This window comes from Neopelma chrysocephalum, unplaced genomic scaffold (genome assembly GCF_003984885.1).
Source record: "Neopelma chrysocephalum unplaced genomic scaffold, ASM398488v2 Primary Assembly neopelma1_43, whole genome shotgun sequence".
NCBI classification, from domain to species: domain Eukaryota; kingdom Metazoa; phylum Chordata; class Aves; order Passeriformes; family Pipridae; genus Neopelma; species Neopelma chrysocephalum.
In genome coordinates, this window is record NW_020897702.1 from 12430198 (window position 1) to 12454367 (window position 24170).

General features: G+C 37.3%; 1 protein-coding gene across 5 annotated transcripts in view; it reads right to left on the reverse strand.

Moving 5' to 3' along the window:
• The window catches only part of CNTN5 (contactin 5), a 634097-nt gene that overhangs the window by 6814 nt on the left and 603113 nt on the right, over positions 1–24170 (reverse strand). For all 5 annotated transcript variants that reach the window (XM_027677364.1, XM_027677365.1, XM_027677367.1 and 2 more), the window contains 4 exons: positions 22557–22627; positions 20120–20354; positions 8418–8527; positions 319–505 (listed from right to left, as the gene is read on the reverse strand). In XM_027677364.1, the coding sequence (XP_027533165.1) occupies positions 319–505; positions 8418–8527; positions 20120–20354; positions 22557–22627 (603 nt within the window). The remainder of the gene's footprint in view (positions 1–318; positions 506–8417; positions 8528–20119; positions 20355–22556; positions 22628–24170) is intronic.

Genomic DNA, 24170 nt, shown 5'->3' on the forward strand with positions numbered 1-24170 from the left:
CATCCCATCCCATCCCATCCCATCCCATCCCATCCCATCCCATCCCATCCCATCCCATCCCATCCAATTTCACAAAGCCTATGAACCTCAACTCTTTTCTCTCCCTTCTTTGTAAAAAATCACCTTTTTTTCCGAGGAAAATAACCCTTGTTATGAATGTAAAGTCATATAAATTCAAGTCTAAATATCAAAGCAAAGCCATGAATCAAAGCTATACATGATTCCTGATTATTATACACTCATATTAAATGAAAACACAAGAGGGCAGAGGTTGCTCTCTGACTTCTCCCTTGTAGCAAAGATACTGAGATTACTTACGGGACTTCTTGGTTGCTGCATGCACAGCAGTGCTAGGTGGTCCATACCCTGCAGCGTTGTACGCCCTTACTGTTAGGTGATATAATGTGTTTCCTTCTAATCCTGTCAGGAGGATGGATGACTCATTTCCCTCCGTTTTGACCTTTTCTGCTGCTTCTTCATTCTCCATGTCCTTCCAGTATCCAACCTGCCAACAAGTGACCAAATGAAGGTTTAATATAGGAACCTAGCAAGCTTGTGCTTCCAGGTGTTTGTACTTGTTATCCTGTGGCAGGTCTTTTAGCCATTTACGCCTTTTTCTGATCATCAGGCCCTTTACAGCATATGGGATTTGCTGCTTAACCTCAAACCATGCACTGCTGACTTCTCCAAAATGGTAAGACTTGGAATATCGTGTTATGACCTGAAGCACATTGAATTACTGTGTACTGGCATGAGAAAATGTTACTACAAGACAGAAGAGCAGAGAGTTACTTTGGCAGGGAGAGCTCATCACTGAAGGAGAACATTCAAGGAAAGCTCACCCTCTGGTATGTCACCAGAATATCTACTTTCACTCTGGAAAACTCTGGCCTCATCAGTTAAGAAGTGTTGTGAGCAACATGCCCTTCCTGGCCCAGTGCAGCTCAGCCACAAGATTTCTTATCAGTGCAGTGAATAGGCAGAAAAGTCTTATCTGAAGAAAAAGAAGGAAATGGATTCAGTTTTTGTTCTTGGTTATAAAAAGGTTCCTGGTAAATGAAATTCCGATATTATGCTTATGCCCTTCCTTTTCAGATATAAATTCCCTAAATTATCTGTGGTGGTTCTTAATTCTTATTTCTGGTACCTGCACTAAGTTTATCATAATCTCAAAGAGGTTATAATGCAGACCTGGGAATTTTAAAATAGTCTTTTTCCTCAGGGACCAAGTATTTGCAGGGAATAAGGAGAAGAGCAATACTGTTTCTTTTTAATGTATCTAGGTGACCTACACAAGTAAGGTAATTCTCACGGGGCCCTGCTTTCCCTAACAGGAGATGTTACTAATATGTCATTCAAAGATCTATATTCAGCTTACTGTTATTTATACTGAGACCTACTTTCATTTATTGCGTGTTTTGACCTTTTATGTGAAGTTGGTTATTTCTTAGTAGGTTATTCATATTATATCAGGATAATTTTTCCTCTGAGAAAAAGGTCACAGAGAATACAGCACTTTGGTGAATGTATCCCAGAAAATGACAAACCGAAGAAAACAAGGGGCCCACAAGAAAATAAGGCCAATGAGTACAGTGCTGACCTTTTATAACTGCACTAGGAGTACCATAAAAAAAATCTAAAAATATCTGGTTGAAAAGATGTACATTTGAGGTCCTGTCTTCATTTGAGTAAAGTGTCTCTGTTAACTCTGATTGAGGGCCCAATCAAAGTTCATTCTTTCAATTGTAGAACTTCAAGTAAATGTCTTTTTATGTGTGTGTACGTGTATGTGCGCCTGCATTATCTCATATTAAAACACTGTTGCTTCAGTTCTTAGATTAATTACCTCTTAGTCTTCAATACTAGTTGCAGTCACCACTTGTTGTTGAAATAAGTGTGATTCACTTAGGTATTTTGATATCTGAATGCTTGACCAAACCTATTGATACCTGAAATAATACCTTGTCACATCTTTCGTGAAAAGAAGAAAAGAATCAACAACCATTTATTCACACACTAGTATTGAACCTCCAATGCTTATTATCTCTTGGGCAATCAGATTCCTTTAATTTCCTTTGTGATGCATCTTTCCAAACTTGACACTACAGTGATGAGAATTGCACAGTATTAAGGACTGTATGAACAGGTAGTGAGAGAGACCACATGTCCTGGAAGATAGTGTAGTCTGCTGAGGATCCAACATGAAAATCATCAGAAAGGAAAAGTGACTTGATCAAGCTTACATAGGTGGACAGTAGCAGGTGTGGAAATGCAACTGAAGTAGTGAAATCCTTGTTCTAGAAAGTTGGGAGCAAAATTATGAATAGCTGAAGAGGTCTTGGTGTTTATTCACAGGACACACTATGTCTCGTTAATGCAGTGTTCAAGACAGTAGATATCCCCCAGCTTTTGCACTGAAACTTCTTTTTTTAGCATAAAGAAGTTGTGAAAACCTGATTTTCAAAACACTGGTGTGAGGACTACATAGATATAGCAATCTGGTGCAAGAAAGGCAGGAGCACTGCTTGTCCCATTTGTTATTTTTCATGGGTTTGGAATTGCTCTGCATCACTGCTTATGTGGCATTATCAGTTTGGATACTAATCGTATTTTGTTCCCTATCAGTTCTGCAGCACCACGTGGCAAAGGTGTTCCCCCTTGGCAAAGGGGTGTTCTTGAGGGAATGAATATACTGAATTAAGAACCAAAAACATGAAATGCAATTAGGCAATGCTTCTATGTCAGTTTCCTCTGTACTTCAAAGCCCTTAAAGTGTTTGTTCCCTGTTTTTAAAATTTCCCTTAAAATATTGCCAGGTGAGTATGGACTTTATTATTTTTTGTAACCTTAATTTGTACTTCTCAGAAGGGATTTATAAAACAGAGCAGGCTTTCATTAATAACAATTTTGAATATTGATAATAGTGTGAAGAATAAATCAGAAAAGAGTAGCCCATATTTGAAAAATGAAAGAAAAAATGGGGAAAGAAAGCATTTGGTCTGATTATTGTGTTCTTGTTTGTAAGGTTTTACATTATTCCTGGACTTTCTATTGTCTGTTGTTTAGCCAAATAATAGCAAGCTTTGATATCTGTTTCCCAGAAATCCACCTCTTTGAGCTAGGGTGAAAGCAAATAACTGAATAGAGGAGGTACAAGAACATGCAAACTCCTTTGCCCTAATTGTGAGTTCAGCAACGGTTAAAAGAAAATCTTCATGTTAAAGTTTATTTCTGTCTAAAATATTGCTACCTCTGATAGTTACAGACCACTTCCTTGAAGTTTTAGGTTAAAAGGTATCTTAAATAATATTACTTTTTTTTCCAAGTTGGTTTTTAAGGCGTGTGTTCTTTGCTATAAATTAGTCTGATCTAATTGCGTGTCCTTTTTGCTAAATTTATTGTCTGGATATTCTTTCTGTTGACCACAGAAAATCTAAGCTACAAATTAGGCATATCAAGAACCTAAATTAGGTAGAATGAATCAAAGTGGACAAAACGCCAAACTTTCCTGGGCTCTCTGAGCATTTATCAACATCAACAGCACTGATGTAATTGAAAATGGACTTGAAGGGATCTTAGAGTACAGAAAGTGCTAGGGGAGAAAGAGCCATGAACTGAAAGAACTGCTGCTAGCCCTGAAAAAATGGTTCATACAGTGATTCAGATTTCATAAAAAGTGTTTTAATTAGCATTATCAGAAAACTTGTATGTTACTTGAACTGGCAGATGGAAGCCATGTAAATGTTGATGCAATGATATAAGTAAACACTTAGGACAGGGGAAGAGATGCTTTTTGTATAATTTCAAGGCATTGGTGTGACTGTGCTTCAGAACTGGATAAGAGGTTCCTGCCAAAAGGTCAGCCAGCCTCAGTTCCTTCATTCTCACCAGAACAATTGCTGACTGAAAAGAAGAAACAAAACACTGTTCAGTACAGTACATTCTGGAGCAGCTTTCATCTTCCACCTCTTTCCTCAGGTACCCTCTTCTTCCACATGGTCCTGCAGACCCTTTGGATGAAAACTGATACTGTACTTCAACTTTGAGTACTATCATCAAATATCTAGTTATATTTTCTAATGAAAAATGAATAATTATCTGTGTTTCTGATTTTAGGTAATAGAACCCCCAAACAGTTCATGAGTCATTGATAATCATAACAAAAAATTCAAGACACAGACATTGGAAAAGGTATTGCTCTCTGGGGGCCCTCATGAGGGATCTAGGGTGTGATCCAGACTTCAAGGGCATGAGAAGCAGTAGTATGTTCTGCTATAAACTCCTGGTTCTAGTCTTCAGGACTTTAGAGGTGTTTGAATCAGAATAGGAATGACTTTGTAGGCAAAATTAACTCATATATAAAACCATTGAATCACTAATTTTGTGTGTGGAAAAATTAATTAATTTCAAGCATGAAGTCTGGTAAATTGGTATTCAGGCTAGTGAACCACGAATTACTCTTTTTTTTTTTCCTGTCTTGCTTTACCAGGCTGTGGTTAAAACATTCATATGCTCTTTCTAAATTACTTCACTAAATAAAAAAAAAGAATCCAGTACCATGCACATGTAATTTTCTGTTCCATTGTAAAAATAGATAAAATACACCTAAGAAACAGCAAAATATCGAGTATTTCTCTTTCAAAGGACATAATAGGGTAAAATCAAGTTATTATGTCAAGTAATCCTCTCTGAAAATGACACTCAAGATTTTTTTTTTTTATCCTTTTTGGTTTTTTTCCATGTTGATCTTTGGATTGCATTAGTCAAACTCCTACCCCTTTGGGGAATCCCAATGAAAAAGACAAAAGCTTTGTGATCTCTACTTAAATATTAGCCTTGTCTTTCTGGAAAAGGAAAAAGGAAACAAAAATATCTCTTCTTCCAGCCAGTAATTCTTTCTGTTTTCCTTCCTTACCAGTAGTGAGCGATGAAGAAAACATTGCCTAGTGCTAAAATAGATTTTATAACCTTCAGGTTAAGGATTCCAAACAATAAGTATGAACAACACACTATATTTTTCTACAATTCTGACAAAGTTTTCAAGCTACTTCTACTTTATCAGTCTGTAGCTGGCATATATTTAGTAAGGTTGGGTAGAGAGCTGACAAACCTGTACTGAAGTCAGGAATAACATGTGCTTTGGAAGATGCAAATGAGTACAGCAAACCTTGCATAAAACTCATATGACATAACAGTTAACACTGCCTTTCAAGAATGACAATGTGATATTGGGAAAGTTACTTTGCCTTTCATTACTCCTTAGTGCACTTAGGAAGTGTAAACAGGGCAGAGTGAAAGTGGGTCACTGCGAACTTGTCTCTATGTAGTAAATATTCTGTCACTTTTGTCAATTAGAGCCCAAACATTCAACTGTTAAGAAAATAGCTGCCCCTTTTATAATGCTGTTGTTAAGAGGCCAGAAATGTGAAGAAATCTTGTCACTGCTGTTGTGACCACAGGCAGAATACGAATTGTGACATGAAAATAGAGGGGCTAGTCAGATTGTTTTGCATTCAATTTGAATTGAAGGCAGCATTTTACTAGCAGTCCACAATCATTCTACATTAGGAAATAATTGTTTTATAAAAAAAAAGATAACTCATTCATCCTTTTATTAACATTACTGTATTTCTGTGCTTTATCTATTTGTTGTTTGTGGATTGAGGGAGTACTACAGGCTTTATTTTGCAGTGCATTGTACATATGATGAACTTTCAGAATCAGTTCTGAAATTAAAACAGTTTTCACAGAAGCCTAAGAAAGCAAATTGTATGGAAAGGATGAAGCTGTTCCATAATTTTGGGGTTTTTGGGAGTGGAATGTCTTGCTACACAGACTCCTTTCCTTTGTGCACTGAGAGGATGCTTGAAAGAGAAATTCTTGGTATGTTAGTAAAATTGGGCTGATAGTGTGGACTTAGTGTTCTGAAGTGAATACTGTAATGCACTGACTCACTGCACTGATCCTATAAGTCATTATGTCTTTTTGATGAAATTCTTCCCAAAAATAGAGCTGAAAAGATTTAGCAATGCCATCCGCAGATTCTATTCTGTCCTGCTGAATTATGCAGGAGAGCAACATTTACTTTTCTGTTTATTAAGAAAGTGCTGCTCTGATTATAATTATTCCCGGGAAAGAAGAAGAAAAAGAGCAAACTGCTGCCTGAAAGATTTGTCTGTCAGAAAGTGAGCAGACAAATTCTGACTAAATAACAGAAAGGGAAAAGGCAAGGTAGGGGACAGGTGGGATGGAATGAAAAAAGCACCCTCCTCTCCCTAGATAAATTTAGTACCTTGAAAGACACTATTACTTAGAAGGCTCCTTTAATTCCTTAATGGAGGGAGGAAGGGAGCACTGAAATATTTTTATATTTGATTTTTTTGTTATATCAACTGTAGATCCCTGGCTTAAAATATTTACTTGTAATCTTCATGCTAGAATCCTAAAATTGGTGTACAGCACAGTGAGGAGCCAAAGTATTAATAAGGTTCACAGTTAACTTCTACTGTATCAATAACCATTTTTAAATTAATATCTGAGATATCCATGAGAGACCTAGAGCAGCCAAGTGCTACTTTTTGGGTCAGAGTATGCTAAATTACAAAGGTCTGAACATTTTCCAAGTGAGGAAGACCACCTCTGATACATAAAGAGAGCCCACATGTAATAGCCGTCTATTGCTAGGACACATCTGGAGAGCTAAAGGAAGCTTTATGTGACAAGCAGGTAAATGCAAAATACATTCAAGTTGTGAAAGAATAAGCTTCTAGGGAAATAATTTTCAATTTTAGAAAGAAAATCTGGTGTTTTTTTATTTTAAAACATGTAAAGCAAATAGAACATTTTGAGAATCAGTGTTCAATGGAATAAGAGTGAAGACAGTACGTATAAGTTAGAAAATGTTAAGATAGCTGAGAAAGGGTAGCAGAAAAACCCCTTTCTGAAGAGAAAAAAGACAGGATGCAGCAATTAAGTTATTTCAGAGTGTCCTTGAGATTTAAGTTGGGTTAGTAGCAGGTGGAACACTTGCTACGTGGAGAGGGATAGCACTTGCAAGGTGAATATAATCCCTATCAGATACAGTCTTGTTCTCTTTAGAGATAGCAGGTCTAAAGATAAAATGATCAAATTTCACTGCATGAAGCAAGCCATGTGCAAAGGGGTAAAAATATGTTTAATGTAATGAAGGAGTGGGAATAAAGAACAATGAATGAGAACTGAGAGAGGATCAGCAGAGTTCAGCTTGGAGACATAGATGGAAAAGACACCTGAGCAATACAAGACGTGAGGTGACATGGCAAAGTAACACCCTGTTCGGACTGCACTGGATGGTAATATGGATATTGCTATCCAGTATATCAAAAGGCCACACCAAAAGGTAAACAATGTTAAATGGTTGTGTCTAAGGCATGGGGTAAATGTGCTGTCCTGGTGCCCAGCCTGAGGCTGAGCTGGAGAATGTGTTGACTCTGGTGCTGCCTGGACACCTACATTTCATTCCTAAGGCCATCAGTGACAGTCAACAGTCCCTGGGTTTGTCCAGCCATGCTGCCAGGTATGTGCTCTGTGCTAGTAGGTCACAAGATATTTCAAGACACCCTTATGATTGGTGTCTGCCTCAGACCTACATATTTACATCCTTTTCAGTGTTACTGTAGAGAATCAGGAATGAGTCAATGCTCTCTAAAGGTCTAAAGCAGGTCAAATAACCTGCATCCCAAAATAAGTACATGAGATTTAGTTGGACTATTTCATGAGGATCAGCATAGACTGATCCACAAAGTCAAGATGGGTTGTGGTGGCCCCAAAGGACAGATAACTTAATACTAGATCTGATCTGTTCCTGGAGGTTTGGACTGTAAATTGTATCTAAAGGTGGGAGAAGGTCCATTGCTAGGGCTTGTTCACTTTCCCAAGTCAGGAAGGGCTGTCTCTCAGCAGAACTTTTATTTTTGGACAGTGAAACTGCTGCTTCCCCCCCTGACATTGCTATAGTCTACCCAGCAGATGTCCCTCGGCCACTGTGGGATGAGAGCACATGGACACAGAGGCTCTCTCCTTTCCCTGTGTTGGTTGCTGTCAGTAAATAACAAGTTTGAACTGGTCACTTAGAACTGGAAACAGTCAATACCTAATTTTTCCCAGCCTCTGAACAACACATGCTGAGTCACTTGCAGTTCTTTCAGCTCTTTTTGAAGTGAAAAAGAGATGTTATAAGAACTGGTGTTGAATAGTTTCCAAGCACAAATAAATAAAAGATGTTCCAGTGCTACAACTGTGACCGTTGTTCTACAGTTAGCCATATGTATGCTAAAATAAGCATAATTTCTATTGAAGTTTCACTGCTGCACATATTAACAGAATGCAATGCTAGCAAAAGCAACAAGACTTCTCATGATGATATTCTGTGTTCATACCTCAAATCCCTGTGGTCTTCCTAGACTTTCTTTAATATGTTTCCACGCAACAAGAATCTCTGATACAGACAAACTCGTAGCTTTGACATCGATGGGAGCAGCAGTGGGTTCTGTATTAAGAAAAATCGAAACAATAAACCTCCACTATAACAGCTTGTATTTATCAAAAACACTCCATCTGAAACTGTCATTTTCTTCCTTTATTCTACCTTAATACTCAGAAGAAGGTATGACACTTAAGGGGAACATGAAAAACTGAACAAGATGAAGAGATTATTATTGTTGTATTTCTTTATTTGTGTCATGCTACATCAATATCTCATCAGTGATGACGGGTGCATCAAACTGTGAAAGAATCTTCTCTGTGATTTTTTTAAAAAAACTTTAATATTTGTCTATGAGTCCCCCACCTCCACACACCCCTTTCATAGCCCTAACTTCAGCAGTAAATGGAGCATTCATTCTATTTGTGGCTTTTAAGTGCCATTCCGTCAGCTCAGGATGAACAATACCTTGCTGGGGTGCTCAGTCAGTCCTGCCCTGGGGTGATACTGAGTAAGAAGTGATACCCAGGGCTGTAGTGAAATGCTATGTAAAAGAAATTTTTTTAGAACTATGTTATTATGTCCTTGAAGTCACAAGCACCAGTGTTTGGGATGTGCCACCTTCTCTATGCTGTGAGGCGTTTACTGTTTTAAGCCTGGGATGCACATTTTTATAAAGGCACCAAGACCTAGGATTTGTTGCCCTGATTACCTACACTGTTACCATTGGCCCTCTGTCCATGTTTCTATCTCCGTGGTATTCATAGGACACTCTGTGGTCCTGACCTCCTGACTATCTGGAGCAGAGGACCCTTCCTGCCCTCCAGACAGGGTGGGTGTCCTTTGGTGCTGGTGGCACATGGCCATGGTGGTCACTGGAGATGTAGTTCTGTAGGATGCTTTATATACTGTATCTGCTCAACAGTGTTTCACATTATTGAACACTTTATAGACGTCTAACTTCTTTCAGTGGTTGGGAAGTTGGGTAAATGTCCCTGGAGAATTGCCACAACAGGCTATTGAGCGTACTACCCATTAGTGTACTGGGAGTAATGAGCATCCAAAAATTGTCACATATGAAACTGAGACTTCCTTAAGGAAGTCTTTTGGATCTTTTGCTTTATTATTGAAATATTACTGCAAATTTGCTTACTGGAAGCTGTGGAGACAAGGCTTGAACACAGACTGTGAAGCACACAGTAGCGGCATTTCTTCACCTTTCTGGTGTAGTTCACTTGCTCAGCAGAAGTGTGAATTCATATTGCCCTGCATTTGCAGAGCCTGCGATTTCTTTCTTGGCCTAATGTTCCTCATTACATTTCTGATGAGTTGATCTGCTCCTGAAGGGCAGGTAGAGGTCTTGCCTTTTATGTTATAGGGAGACACATCAAAGAGCTTTCTAAAAAAATTTTTTTTGAGATTCATTTAACAGGGTTACAGAAAAGGAATTTCCTTACAGAACAGCCTGATTTAAAATGATATAATTTTCTCAGTGATCAGACTGCCTAATATGTATGATACCTAATATCAGGCCTGACTTATTAGCTACCCTCCTTTCTCTGATCACATGCAGGTATTTTTCTGGCATTGCTGCCCTACACTTTTTCACTGACATGGCTTGCACAAATTTTTCATCCTTTTTGATGTCAGAGTTTTAATGTTTGTGGCTCTTTTTTGATCTCCTTTTTTTTATTTACTTCTAAAGAAAAGAAGAAATTCTGATGTGATGCAAAATGGTGTTTCAAACAATGAATATTAGTAATAAGTATAAAATATGTATGGAACTTTTCAGGCAACAACGAATGAAAAAAAAATCTCCAGAAATAAGTGAAATGGTCTTTTGAATTCAATACTTAAAGTATTTTGAAGTGCTTTAAAGAAATACATTGCTCATAATATTATTTTCTGTTCAACAGTTACATCCTGCTTTCTATTTTATGTTCTACTAAGATCTGTGTGGCAAAAGCTATCTTCTAGTTTTGTATTATTGAAGCAATTACCTTGTTGTCAGAAAAGATTGCAGCGGGATAAATAATTTGAGATATACACAAAATGTTGGTTGACAGCCTTTACATTTTCTATAAATGTAGGTATCATTTCCTTTTCATAGCATTCACTAGGAATGGTTCATATATTGCTTAGAATAACAACATAGAATATTTTCTGGTATTTTTAAAAATTGTTTTCAACAAAAGGAGCAGAAATAGTTTAGATTTTTTTTATGTGAAGAAAATGTAATTCTTACATATTCAGAAGTAATTCACTGTACTTTCCCTGATATTAGACATTGAGAATAGAAGTGCACAGCAAAAGAATAGAAATTAAATATTTGAGAATAAGATATATTGTGACTGTCTGAAAGTTTTTAGAGACTAAATAGGATTTTATATTGATTCAGATAAGATGAGGACCATATAATTTCTAGTGATATAATACAGTCTATGGTTCACTCCAATGTCATGCTTTATTCTCCTTGTCTAAAACTAATGATAAGTTTGACAGGTTCATTAGCTTTTTCTATTATGGTCACTGATATTATAATCACATTATTTTCTTCATACCTTGTCATTATGCTACACCTATAGGTGTCTGCCTAAGGTCATACTTCTTGAAAAAAGAAAGAGGACCAATATCTTTAATAGTTCCTTTGATATTTCCTCTTTGAATTAAAGATGCAGCATGAAAAATTCTCATAAGGCTTTGTGCAATGTTCATGAAACCTTGTCTTTCCTTGTGCTGCAATCACACTAAGGAAACATGATCAATATGTGGGTCTTTGGGATGTCTGTAATATGGCAGGACATGGATTTACACTTATTCTATTGATCTAATGTTCAGAGAGGGAATCTTGAATTTTGATACTGGAAAGAAAAGAAAGAAGAATGAATGACTAGCCCTCATGGTAGTTTTTTCCCTGTGTTTATGATCTCCAAAACTGATCTATTTTTTTTAAGTAGTCATCTTTAAAATTTCCACATGGTTTATCTTAAAAAACAAGTCCAAGAGCCTGCTACAGTTTATGTTGTTTTAACTCTTCTGTGGAACAGAGCCTCAGTCAGGACTCCTCAACCAATCACTTAATATCTGTTTAGTTCTCAATTTGATTCCAAAAAGAATTTTTACAAAGTGCTCTAATTCAGAATCCAAGCTCTTATTTGAAGTTAAGAACCTCAGTTTGGGCAATTGCATTATGACTGCAGGCAGTTGTACCTAGTTGACATTTTGGGATTTCAGCCAGGACCCATTTCTGTGATAATGCCTCTCTGTGGAAAAATTCACAAGAGATCTGTGAGAAGGAAAATCAGAAAAAGTCATCCCTGTTGTGCCTACTTGTAGATAAAGAAGGTGGTAGCGTTTACTCCCTTGCTAGAAATAGCCACAAGGGCTACCTTCAAAATCAGAGCTATCTCCAGTAAACCTTTTCCATTCCTGAGAAAAGGCAAGAGATGTTATGGTGATCTCCACCTCTCAGCCTGTTTGATGCATATTCCCAGTTTGGGGACTCTACCAGATCTGTGGTGACATGGCTGCCTGCAGGATATAAAATTATCTCTAGAATCTTGTGCTAGAAAGGGAAAAGATATCTGATTTCCAAAGTACCAGAAATGACGTTAGTGTTTCCTGAACAGGCCCTTGGACTTCTCACTTTTCCTCAAGTCCCTTCTATTTTCTCCTTCTCTCTGACCAGTGTCTTTGCAGAGGACTTTAAAACAGAAAAATTAGAAGGATGTCAAAATGAGCTAGCAGCAAAGACCTCTGCACTCCACAGTTTTTATTTAGGGCTGAAATACTCTTACTTGTCAGGTAGAACTTCTGCAACCTGCTCCTGTATTCATGCTCTCCTGCACACTTGCTCACAGTATGCATCCTGCTGTGGCTCTCCCTTCCCCATGGAATAACCCAGATTTATTACACAGCAGAGTATGCCCTGGGAATAAGCAGCTGTCTTATTCTGTTAAGACTTTACAAGAGGAGTGTTGCCATGCTCATGAATACAAACAGTTTCTTTCCATCAAGTGACACGGTAGCCAGAGTTATATTCAGTATGTGAAGAGGGGATGTGCTCATTATATTGATTGCACATCTGCCTTTCCATGGGGGTAGTGGCATTGATCAGAAGACTGCTTAATAAACTCTTACATGTCAGGGTTGTGATTTCACTGTTTAAAAAAATCACTGAAGACATCTCTAGATGAACTTTTACAGGATCTCTCCAGATGGATCATCTGGCAGAAACAGGAAATAACTCTCTGTGGTTTACAGCTAATCTGCCAATTTATTAGTCTTCAGGTTCACCTAAAACCCAAGTAGCTCAGCTTTAGCTATGAAATGAATTACAGGACTTTGCTTCATGAAAGTAAGATTTTAATTAAAGACATGAAGGCTGTGTTTAAAAGTGTGTAACTGCATATTGTTCCCTCTAAATGAGAAGGAAAGGGTCTACATTTGTCTAAGTAAGGGAGGAGATGGGCCTAAGCAGCACACTCCTTCACTCTGCAGTGTCTTGTTTAATACAACATCATCCACTAGCTGGCTTGATGCAAAACATCTAAAAGTTATGAAGAAACAAAATTGCAAGGGCTGTTGTACAGTCCTTTGTCCTTCCGATAACTGAGAGCTTTGGATCTTCATTGGCTCAATGAATTACCACAAATCCATATGAAACAAGAAAAAAAGCTCTGTGCAGTATCATTGCACCTTGTATGTGTTACAGAACCACATCTGGGGTCCCTCAGGAAGTTTTAAACTGTGAGTATGAGAGTCTTCAGACTTTAACTTGTACCGCTAAGGGTTCTCTATATCACATATAGAAATTTTTACTGGTATTCACTACTCTGTTTATCAAAATTATAGATCTGTCAGTTGTTGTGAAGATGATTCCATCAGGGGCCTGAAGGAGGAATTAGATACTGGAACAAACAGAACTGATCCTTATCATCAGTTGTGGCAATCATTAATAAAAAAACCCTTTATAAAAGACTTAACTCATCCTGAAACCACTTGAGTTCCTTTTTTCTCCCCAAAGCTTGTTTCTATGTCCTTGTATATTCTCATCTATTTCTGTACTGGACAGTACTCTAATTCATATTTATTCTTGTGCTTTTAGGCTGCATCTATACTTGTAAATTAAGTGGGTACAGATAGACAAGGCACCAGCCTGAGCATGGACGTACAGCTGTCCATAGCACTACATTGGTAATATGATCTATGGTGAAGTATTGACTCAGGGCAATTAGTGCTGCCCCAGACTGTAGTATTTTTATCAGAATGATACCCTGATGCAGTTTAAAATATTTGAGTCTGTCTTGTGTGCAGGTTTTACTTATTATGTTCCAATTTTGTAATAGACTGGCTTATTACTCCTCCTTATGTACTTGACGTAGCATTTATATGTCCTTGCTTTTCCTCTAGTCCTCTAGTTCACATTTTTCTATATATTGGTCAGATCCTTCCCTGTATTTCATAACCAGCTCTTCTATTGGCATTATGAATATTAAATATATACGATCTAAGAGTGATTCTTAAGAAATTCTGCCAATAGCCTTCCAAGCCTTTCACAAGTCAAGTGGTAAAAGGTATGTTTTTCTACCCTTACATAGAAATATTTTTAATTTTTTCTTGAATGTTTAGCTAAATTTATTGTTGCCAACTGTTCATTGTCTTCATTATTTTGGGATGGGAAAGATCTTGCTTCAGGTTCTTGAGCTTGGGGACTAGCTCTCACCATCCATGGCAGCCGGGAATAGAAAAACAGATTAAATTTCATTTATGGTATATTTAAATAGCAAATTCTGCAATGCTTAATTTGGAAAGGCTTGAATTTCTGACAAATGCAATACCAGAAGTTTTCATTACGAATGTAAAAATTTGCACTTTCACATTCTTATTAGCTATCCTCTCTATATAATTTATTTTAAAAAACCAAAAAAAGTATTTTATTATTGTTGTCCATTCCTCAATTCTCTTTAATATAAATGCCTAATTTGCTTCACTTTTTTTCTGCTTTATATACTTTCTTAACCTAAAAAAAATTTACCTTAATTTTTGTCTATACTTGGATTATTTTTATTCTTTTCATTATTTGGGTTATATTATGTATGCTTTTTACTTATTCTAAATATTTTCTAGTGAGTACATCTATAGATCCTCAGAGGTACTGCCTTAAAAATGTTCCATTTTTTTAATATAAAGTTCAAATAGATTTTACACTTTTGTCCCAGAGAAATTCCAAAACACTTTCATTTCTAGTCTCATCTGTTAATTCTAGTTTATAATATAATTTCCTGCTCTTTAATGATGATGTGTAGAACTGTTCTTTGTTATGATCAGCTTTTCTACAGTGTCCTAATTATTCATCAGAACAAGACTATTGTACCATTATTTCTTCTCACTTAGTACTGGATAATCTGCTAATTAGCACAGCTGGGACACAAGATCATTAGTCCTTACTTATTAGTTTTTACTATCCAAAGTACTGTCAGCAACTGAATTCTCTCATAAATAACATTCTGTACTATTTATCAACAATTAGAAAGGTCTTTCTCAGAATCCGAATTGATCAGGGTAATCAGCAATTGATCTCTAGTTTGACTTTCAGCTTCTTTAATTGCCCTTTTCTAAAGTTACATGGAACTCAAGGTTATTCTGTTTTATCCAAACACTGCTTTTGCATTTCCTGATATGTTATCACATCATCAGCGCGTTATGACATCCAAACTTTTAATTTTGTTTTGTCTTTCCTGTGCATCTCATATTTTGTCTAGCCATGCTTGTTAAAGAAAGCCAACCTGGCCATCACTGTTACCAGTACAGCCTTTTCCATCTTCTTGCCATCATACCTTTACACTCTTACTTCCTTTTCCTTTGCTATATTTATGATTTTCCCAGTTTTCACTTTCCAGTGAATTAAAACCACACATAGAGATTGCATATGATTTCCTTGATACTGAAAGCTTGTGTGAGTAGTCTTAGCATTCTTAGTCCCTCAGTATTGGATGGACTGGAATGTAGTCATCAGTAAAAAAGAATACATAAATATTAAAACAAATGGCGCTAACATTGCTTTTGTTCATGGCTTTATTTCATTATTTTGTGCCTTTACAATTTTTTCTCTGTGGATCAAAATAACCTGTGCCTGCACTGAATTTCAGTGCTGTTTCAGTATATTCTGCCATGAATACCTTATTTTCCTGGCAGCAAGTATGGTCAGAAGATTTCTCCCTGTTCTGATCATGATTCTCTTCAGCCTCAGGCCTGCACACTGCAACCTTTCTCCTGGCAAGTAGATTCATTCGCTCTGCTCTCCACGTGCTCTGATATCTTTCTCTTAATAAAGTTTTCCTTTATGAAAGATTTAGGCTTGTCTTTCCCTGGTGTTGGATGGAACATGTCTACTGTTTCCTCTTCTACCTTCTTATTGAAGGTAATTGTGCATCGTTTTTCTATCCTGCATCTTCTGTGCATCATCCTCATTCCCTCTCCAGAACTGCTTCCTGGCTCTCATCGTCTCATTTACGTCACTACATTTGACCTCTATTTTTCTTCTTTTCTCTTTGATTGCTTGCTGTCTTCCTTTCCTAAGATCTCCAGGAAAGACTCCTCCCTCAAAATTTCCTACTACATTAAGACATCTTTTCCAGAAGGTCACATGCATTTGCTTTTTTTATCCATAGGTTGTCTATCTAGTTTTGCACAACCTTTTTATCTGAACCTCCATTCTATTCTCTATTCTTCCATTACACTCATCCGTACTTCTTGGAGAGTCTTCCCCATGAACTGTATCCTGGTGATGTTTTCTATGAAGTCAAAAGATGGATGAAGGAGAAGAAGAGTCTTAAAACATCTATAACCAGTCAGGCTTTCTCCTCTCTTTAACTTTGGGTTACCACCTGGAGGAAGGGGTTGAAAATGGAAGATTGGTGAGGAGATAGTTACTTTTAGTTGTTTTTACTCAAGGTGACTCTGCAGTTGGGAAATGTTAAGGATATTTTTGGTGTGGGAAATTTCACATATTGAGTTTCTTTCGAGTTGTTTTCTGCCTGTTGAAAGAAATGGAATTCTCTCAAAGAAGATAACAGAATCTTGTTAAAAACTTAAAAGCATTCTTTCTCACAGGCATGAGGGCAAGGGAGAGAAGAGAGTTCAGAATTGTGAAAACACAGCCTGTGATAGTCTTTTCTAAGACAAAGCACAAGCCTGCATGCCATGTTATTGCCTCTGCTAAGTTGGACTTGGCAGTGTATATGCATATGTATGTCCCTGAAATGATGGTATAAATCTATTCTTCACATTTCAGCTGTGGATCATGGCCACCTTGGTGTTACCTGCATATATTTCATTACCTACAGTTACCATCATCATTGATGCGTCAGTAACCATTGGCATTATGTTGTCTTTTGAATATCTGTTGGCTCTATGTCCAGGTGGAGGTTGGTGACAAGTGGTGTCCCTCAGAGCTCTGTCCTATCTTTATCAATGACATGGACAGCCAAAGATCAAGTGGACCCTCAGAAATTTTGCAGATGACACCAAGCTCAGTGACACACCTGAAGGATGAGGTGACATCCAGAGAGACCTGGAGAAGCTACAGAAGAGGGCCTATGGGAACCTCAAGTGTTTGAACAAGGTCTAGTGCAAAGTCCTTCACCTGAGTTGGGACGGTCTCATGTACAAATACAGACTGAAAGAAGAACTAATTGAGAGCAGCCCGGAGGAGAAGGACTTGGGACTTTTCATGGATGAAAGCTGGACGTGAGCCAGCAACGTGCACTTGCAGTGCAGAAAACCAACCATATTCTGAGTTTCATCCAAAGCGGTGTGCCAGCAGGTCAAGGGAGGGGATTCTCCCCCTGTACTCTGCTTTCACGAGACCACACCTGAAGTGCTCCATTCAGCTCTTGGGTTCTCAGCACAAGAAAGATGGGGACCTGTTGAAGCAGGTCCAGAGGAGGGACAAGAAGTTGATCATGGGGCTGGAACACCTCTCCTATAAAGATGGGCTTTGAGAGTTGGGGTTGTTAATCCTGAAGAGAAGGCTCTGGGGAGACTGTCTAGCAGTCTTCCAGTACTGAAAGGAAGCTTATAAAAAAGGGAGAGCGACTTTACCTGGGCAGATAGTGGCAGGACAATGGGGAATTTTAAACTAAAATAGAAGAGATTTGGATTAGTTGTTAGAAACAAATGAATTGCTATGAGGGTAGTGAGACACTGGAACAGGTTACCCAGAGAAGTTGTGAATGCCTCATACCTGAAAGTGTTCAGGGCTAGGTTGGATGGGGCTTTGAGCAATCTGGTCTAGTGGAAGGTTCTTTGCCCATAGCAGGGTATATTGAAACTCGGTGATCTTTAAGGTCCCTTCAAACCTAAACCATTCTATGATTCTATTATATGATCTACATTAATAGAGATAAAAAGATTAGCCACTCTATTTACTCCTGAAAAAGTGCTCAGTGTTCTGGTGAAGTTTTCTGCATCCCTTTACTCAGAAGGTAATGCTTTTAAACCTTTTGTTTTGGTCAGATTCACTTTATGTAATCAGAGGGCATTCTGTTGCATTCACTGAGGGGAACTTGCTCAACGCCACCTGCCAAGCTGCTTGTTTAAGAACCACTCAGAGCCACCACAAATAGGCTCTGAATGTCAATCAGAAAACACATAGTGTGTGATGAAATGCAAGTAAGCTAAAGTTTTGCTAGATCAGCCCCAAGACCATAATATATTGTACTGTCAATCGTTATTTAATATTTACTCTTCAATAGAAATCCTTGAAAAATGGTGCCTTCAGTTGTTTAGCTCCTTAAGCATGACAGTCCATATCTCTTTCAAAAGCAGTTCCCTATTTTATAGCAAACTGCACTGTCTATTGTCCTCAATCTCCATATTGCCCAGAATTTATCTGTAATAAACTGTTTCCTTACTCCTTTAAATTTTCAGTATATCACCTAGGGTTATTCTGGAGAAAAACTTTTTGTAAATTAATTTTGCACTGTATTACCAGAGCAAAACATATTTTTCCTGAAATATGTCTTGTAAAGTATTTAGACCCATAGAATTCCAATTACCAAAGAAAAGTCTAATGCATAGACACATACAGAGACTGAATTAGCAAAGCTGTAATGAGTAGGTACTTTCAAGTAATTGAATTATAATCAGAAAAGTTGGTTTCTAGAAAAAAATAATTTATATATTACTGATTATTCTGTTTCCAGTCTTGTCCAAATAACAGGCAAAGGACCACTTATTACAAATCAGCACTCAGATTTTGTTAAAATAATTTTTGCTACTAAAAAGAATAAAATTAAGATTTTTCCTCTTCCTTTGCAAAAACATATTTGCAATGAACTTTCTGATGAGAATATGAAATTATTAAAAAATAAAAATGTTGCCATTGATCTCACAGTATCAGTTTACCTGGAGAAACAGGAAAGTCAACTGTACAATTTCCAAGTTGTACTGCTCAATTTTTGTACTTTAAAATGTAATTGTTTCTATAAAAATATGAGTACTTGGTAATGCTGATTCAAAAAGTGGAACAAAACCAAATTATTAGGGCTGTTTTTAGTAAAATCAGCATCTCCAACCTCTGTAATTACTGAGAGAATAGTAGCAGACAGCATCTGCTATATCATGGCTCCAAAATTGCACATTATTGTGCTATTCAATTAATATGGAATAGCATTTAATGTTTTCCAGCTTCACATGGAATACTACTATCTTTACACTACTTTTTTGTAGAGAGAGTATGAAATTCTTCCCTTCGGTACTAGGGCTCTGCTTGTCTTATTCTCTTCATAGGAGGCAGTGGGATAATTCAAGATAGTATAGTGAAAAAAACCTTGAAGTTTATGAATTCCAGTAATGGAGTTGCTCAAAATATTATTTTGTATAACATTTATTTGCCTCTTGTGTGCATGGAAATTTCTATACACTCCCTCCTGTCAAAAAGAGAACAACTTCTTTTACTAGTACAAATAGTTGGCTTTTCTCCTGCCCCTCCCCCTAAAAAACCCCAACTCCCCCAGGAAAAAAAACTATTGAGAATTTATATCATTTCTCCACAGAAATTTAAAAAGAATATTTTTCATTTAGTCTCCTGAGCTATTACTATAACTAACAGTGAATACTGGGATACTAATATATAGTCAGAACTTTTATACTAATGAAACAAAAAAGAGAAAATAAAAATTAATTAAAATAAGAAAAACTATATTTATGTGCACTTTCAGTATCCATTAACCAGGAAATGAACATTCATAAGTGAATTTATTTAGTCTTTGAGATGTGGTCTGATTAACCCATCAAAAAAAGGATCATGGATCTCAGAAACATCAGAAAATAACATCCTTTCTCCGCTCGTGGTTAGAGATGCCCAGTCGAAAGGTAACACTACAGGTTTCATATTAAGGAGCCTTAATTAAAAGAGTTTTTTGATCACATCAGTCCTTGAAGTCTATTCCTAAAGTTTGTAATTTGCTTTCTAGGTAAGCTTGGCAAGTTAGTTCACCTCCTTCTCTGTAAAATGTGTTTAATGTTATTCAGCACTTCTGCAAAGAAATTTAAAATTTAAGATTGAAAAAGCATGGTATAAGAGGACACATTATATAAATATATAACTTAATATACTTCATGGTATGGAATTTAACTTCATGTTGAACTGACCTCCTTCAGCTGAGCAGATGACAACAATAGGGCTGAATGGACCATCTCCTTTGTTGTTGTAAACACCAACTTTCACCTCAAAAGGAGTCAGAGGTGGCACACTTTCATCTCTGTAGATGAACTTTGAGGCATCTGAAGATGTCACCATTTTTTCCTTCCAGCCACGAGTTCCATTTGGCCTGAAGGCTACAATATATCCAAATCCTTCTCCACTCTGAAACTCTTCTGACACTGGCTGAAAAATTAAGTCCAGGTAATGATGAGACAAGGTTTTACTAATTTAAAAAGCAGTCACAGTTGCATTACAGGATTTTACTTACCATACCTGGTAAGTAAATTGTCCTCATAAGGACAATTGCTTCCAAAGAAGAACCTAAGGTGAGAGAGTTTTCTCACCTAATCACCATAGTTAGGTCATTGTCCTAGTACTGAATGAGCTCTTGGACTCAGAAAATTATTTTCTTTTATATCTCCCACTTTGTGGTTAATGCTTTAACTTGTTGTCTATTGGTGGAATCCTGTTTTCTATTGGTGGAATAGCTCCTACCACTGACCTTGTTAAAAATATAGAGTAACATATTGTGAATAACATGATGTGTATGACTCCTACTACAGTGGGACTTTCTTGGTTTGCAGGTGCCAGTCTATCTAATTTCTGTGTCCAAATGGGGTGTTAAGTCTTAGGGATTTAAGTCCAGGGTTCAACTTAAGACTTAGGATATAATGTAATAATTCCATTTATTTTAACTCTCAAACAGTTGTTTCACTCTTTTTAATGAAAAAAAAGCAAAAAACCCCTCATTTTCTTTTCTCTCCTCAGAATACCTGTGCAATTAGCCACTTAATTTGGGACACATCTGCCATAAGCAGGCAGTTAGAAAAGGGATTTATCTATGTTAGAGTCTGAGCACTCCAAGAGCTAAAATTTAGATGTCCAGTTCAATTAGTGGAACTTTTTGTGCTAATTAGTAAATTAGCAGTAGCTTACATTTATTATTAAGTCGATGGACTAGTTTAGGGATTAGGGTAGGTTTAAAAGCTGTCAGAATACTAGACCTATGGGAAATGCCCAAAAATGGGTGTCTAAACTCCCTCTCTTGAAGTGCCCATCTTAGATTTGTAGCTAATGGACATCGAATGACAGCAGAGGCCCAGGGGACGCTAAATCCTCTCCCCTCCCCATTGCAAGTTAGTGTCTCATCATCAGGCACTTGCAGACACAGTTTTCTACCCATCCTTCTGAAGCTATGCACTGCCCAACTGAGTCCAAGGGCAGAGGATGTAAAAATAAGACAGACTTTGTAATCTAGTCTCACCCATGTGTCTGTGGTTTCTTTCAGAGGAAAAGTTTGTCCCTTGACAGAGAGTGAGATATGACTCACTCCAGTAGTCCCCCACCCCAATCACATAGGAAACACTATATAAAGACACTCAACATGAATATTGCATACTACTATATTATATTAGGGACTGGGATTAGGTCAGTTCACATCTGATACAGTTCTAGCCACCTGATACTTTTGTTTGGGATTCAGCAAATTCTCTCTGAATAGGAGAGTTGCTGCTATTTATGGTTATAGACTATAAAGAAAACTGAAATCAACTCTGTCACAGTTATCTCAGGTAGCTTGTGTTGGAGAAGACAGATATGCCGACAGAAGGCAGCCTCTTCAGACAGCCTAAAATTTGCCAGTTAAAACAGATAATCAGAATTCTGTGTGTCTCTTACTATCTGAGTGTCTCTTCAAACTGCCTAAGCTAAGACCTTTTTCATTAAAACCCCGTTTTAATGAAAATTAATGAAAATTTAATGAAAATTCTTCTTGAGTTTATGTATAGGTGTGTATATATATATATTCTGAATCTGAAACTCTTCATGATCAATCTAGAAGTTTTGAAAACTCAAGAAAAATCTCTGTTCTATTGGGTTTTTTATGATTAGCAGAGAACACGACCCACTCCTCCAACTACCCACTGGCATGGCCATACACCTGTGTTGCATCTTGCAGCACAATTATCTTGTCAAAATAAAAGTCTATTTCATCTCTTTAGTTTCATATTTTTATGATTTAATTAAAAATAATTACTTCTTAATTGAAGGTGAAAGTTATAAGGCTTTCCTTTTCTTTCCCTAGCTACTATTTCATCAGGTGTTATGTTTACGTAAGATCCAGAAAAATCAAATCAATCCAAGCAGTAAATCAGGAAGAAAAGTCTTATGAACTAGCATAATTCTGGAGCTGCTACCATAATGTCCTCTACTCTAACCATACAAAAATGCACAGTACTTTGAAATTTTTGAACATATTTAAGAACAGTATTTTGTGTTCGTGTGTTGACAAGATATGGTGTAAGGAAACTCCAGTACAGTACTCTTTACTTTGTCCTCAAAGAAGTTAACATGAAAAAAACCCCTTTAATTAGAAAAGTCCCTTACCTCCCATGCTATTACTAATTCATGTCGTCTTCCACTTCTGCCACTTACATTAGCTGGAGGTGTCTTTGGAACTGTGAGCAAAAAGGAAAAACAAAACAAAACAAAACAGAATGTCCGAGTTATTGAAGTTTTCCCCACAGCAATAAGTTTCTGCAGAAGATATGAGACATTAAATCAGAACAGAAATAAAAAACATAGCACTTTGTGATAAAATTTGCTCAAGTTTCATTTCAGACAACTGCACACTCAAGCTGGTAAACTCAAACAAAACATAAGCTTAGAATAAAAAAAATACTGGAATAAAAACTGCTTAAGCACTTTGCCTTCTACAGATTAGTCAAAATTTCAATGTATGGATCATCTAATAGATAAAACAGGAATTATCTTGTTAACATTTATATTCTTTTAATAGAAAATTTGAAATGCCAGAAAACTCAACATATTTCAGACTTCAGGTAAAATCTTAGGACATAGACAATAATGTCTTTATTATTTCCCAGATGATTAGTGATTTAACATGTTTTAGTTTTTGCAAAGCGGCTCTACCAGGGAGCAAATTTTCAGAAATTTTAAACTAACCAACCATAAACAATCCTCATAATTTCTTCAAAGTGCTGGAAACAGTGGATTATCATATTTTGTAAAACCAGAAATCTAAGTTGTTCCACTGGAATTGTGTGATTTCTTTTATCTTACTTAGTGCCTCTAATGAAGCTCTCAAAATGACTAATGTCTTGAGTTTATTTACTGTGAGCAGGTAAGTTTGCTTTCTTTATTTGATTAAATATGTCCTAAGATATAAACTTATTCTTTTTGTTGCAGAGCAATTTAAATTAGTAGTAGAATAGCTAAGGCTTAGTAGAAGAGTAGGCCTAAAAAGCAACCTTGTTTGTGAGCATGAAATGTACTGAAGAAGTGGAAACAATAATTAAAGAATTTAGTCAAGCATGTATATAATGATTTGTTACCTTGGATGTGGTGAGGGTCTGTTAAACAGTTACTAGGGATAAGACAGCTTGAGTAGATTTATGATTAGAATAGTTGATTGTCAATTGTTAGCAGCATGAGCCTGTATGTAACTGAATGAAACTGCTCTGGCACGAACTAATTTTGCCGTGGAAACCAAATGTAAACTTGTTTGTGTATAAAAACTGAACTGAAAATGAGGGTCTTCGGAATCCTGACTTGGGACGTGAGTCCTCAGGTTCCCGGGGCCCCGAATAAAGCACCGCATAAACCGACACTCTGTTGGTTTGTGTCTTTGTTTACGGGCAACAGTTTTGGCGACACCAGATTGGGACTCCGGGGGCAGCTGGGGCGGCTCACGAGCTGATCTACTCCATGCCGGCAACCAGGTGATTTCTGGGGAGACATCGACCCGTGCCCGACCCCGCGCCCGCCGGACAACCATCCAGGTAAGCCCGAAGGTGCTTTATTCCTTTTAGGTTTGTTGGTTGGGAGCCTGCCTATAAGACGGGACCGTGAGTTTCCCGCTGGGTTGGGCTAAAAGGTACCTTGGTTGGGAAGCCTAGGCGCTGGTCGTAAGACGTAGCGAAAGCCGCGCTGTACCAGCACTCGCCACTCAGAGGGAGAATTGGCGAGTTGGTTTTGGTT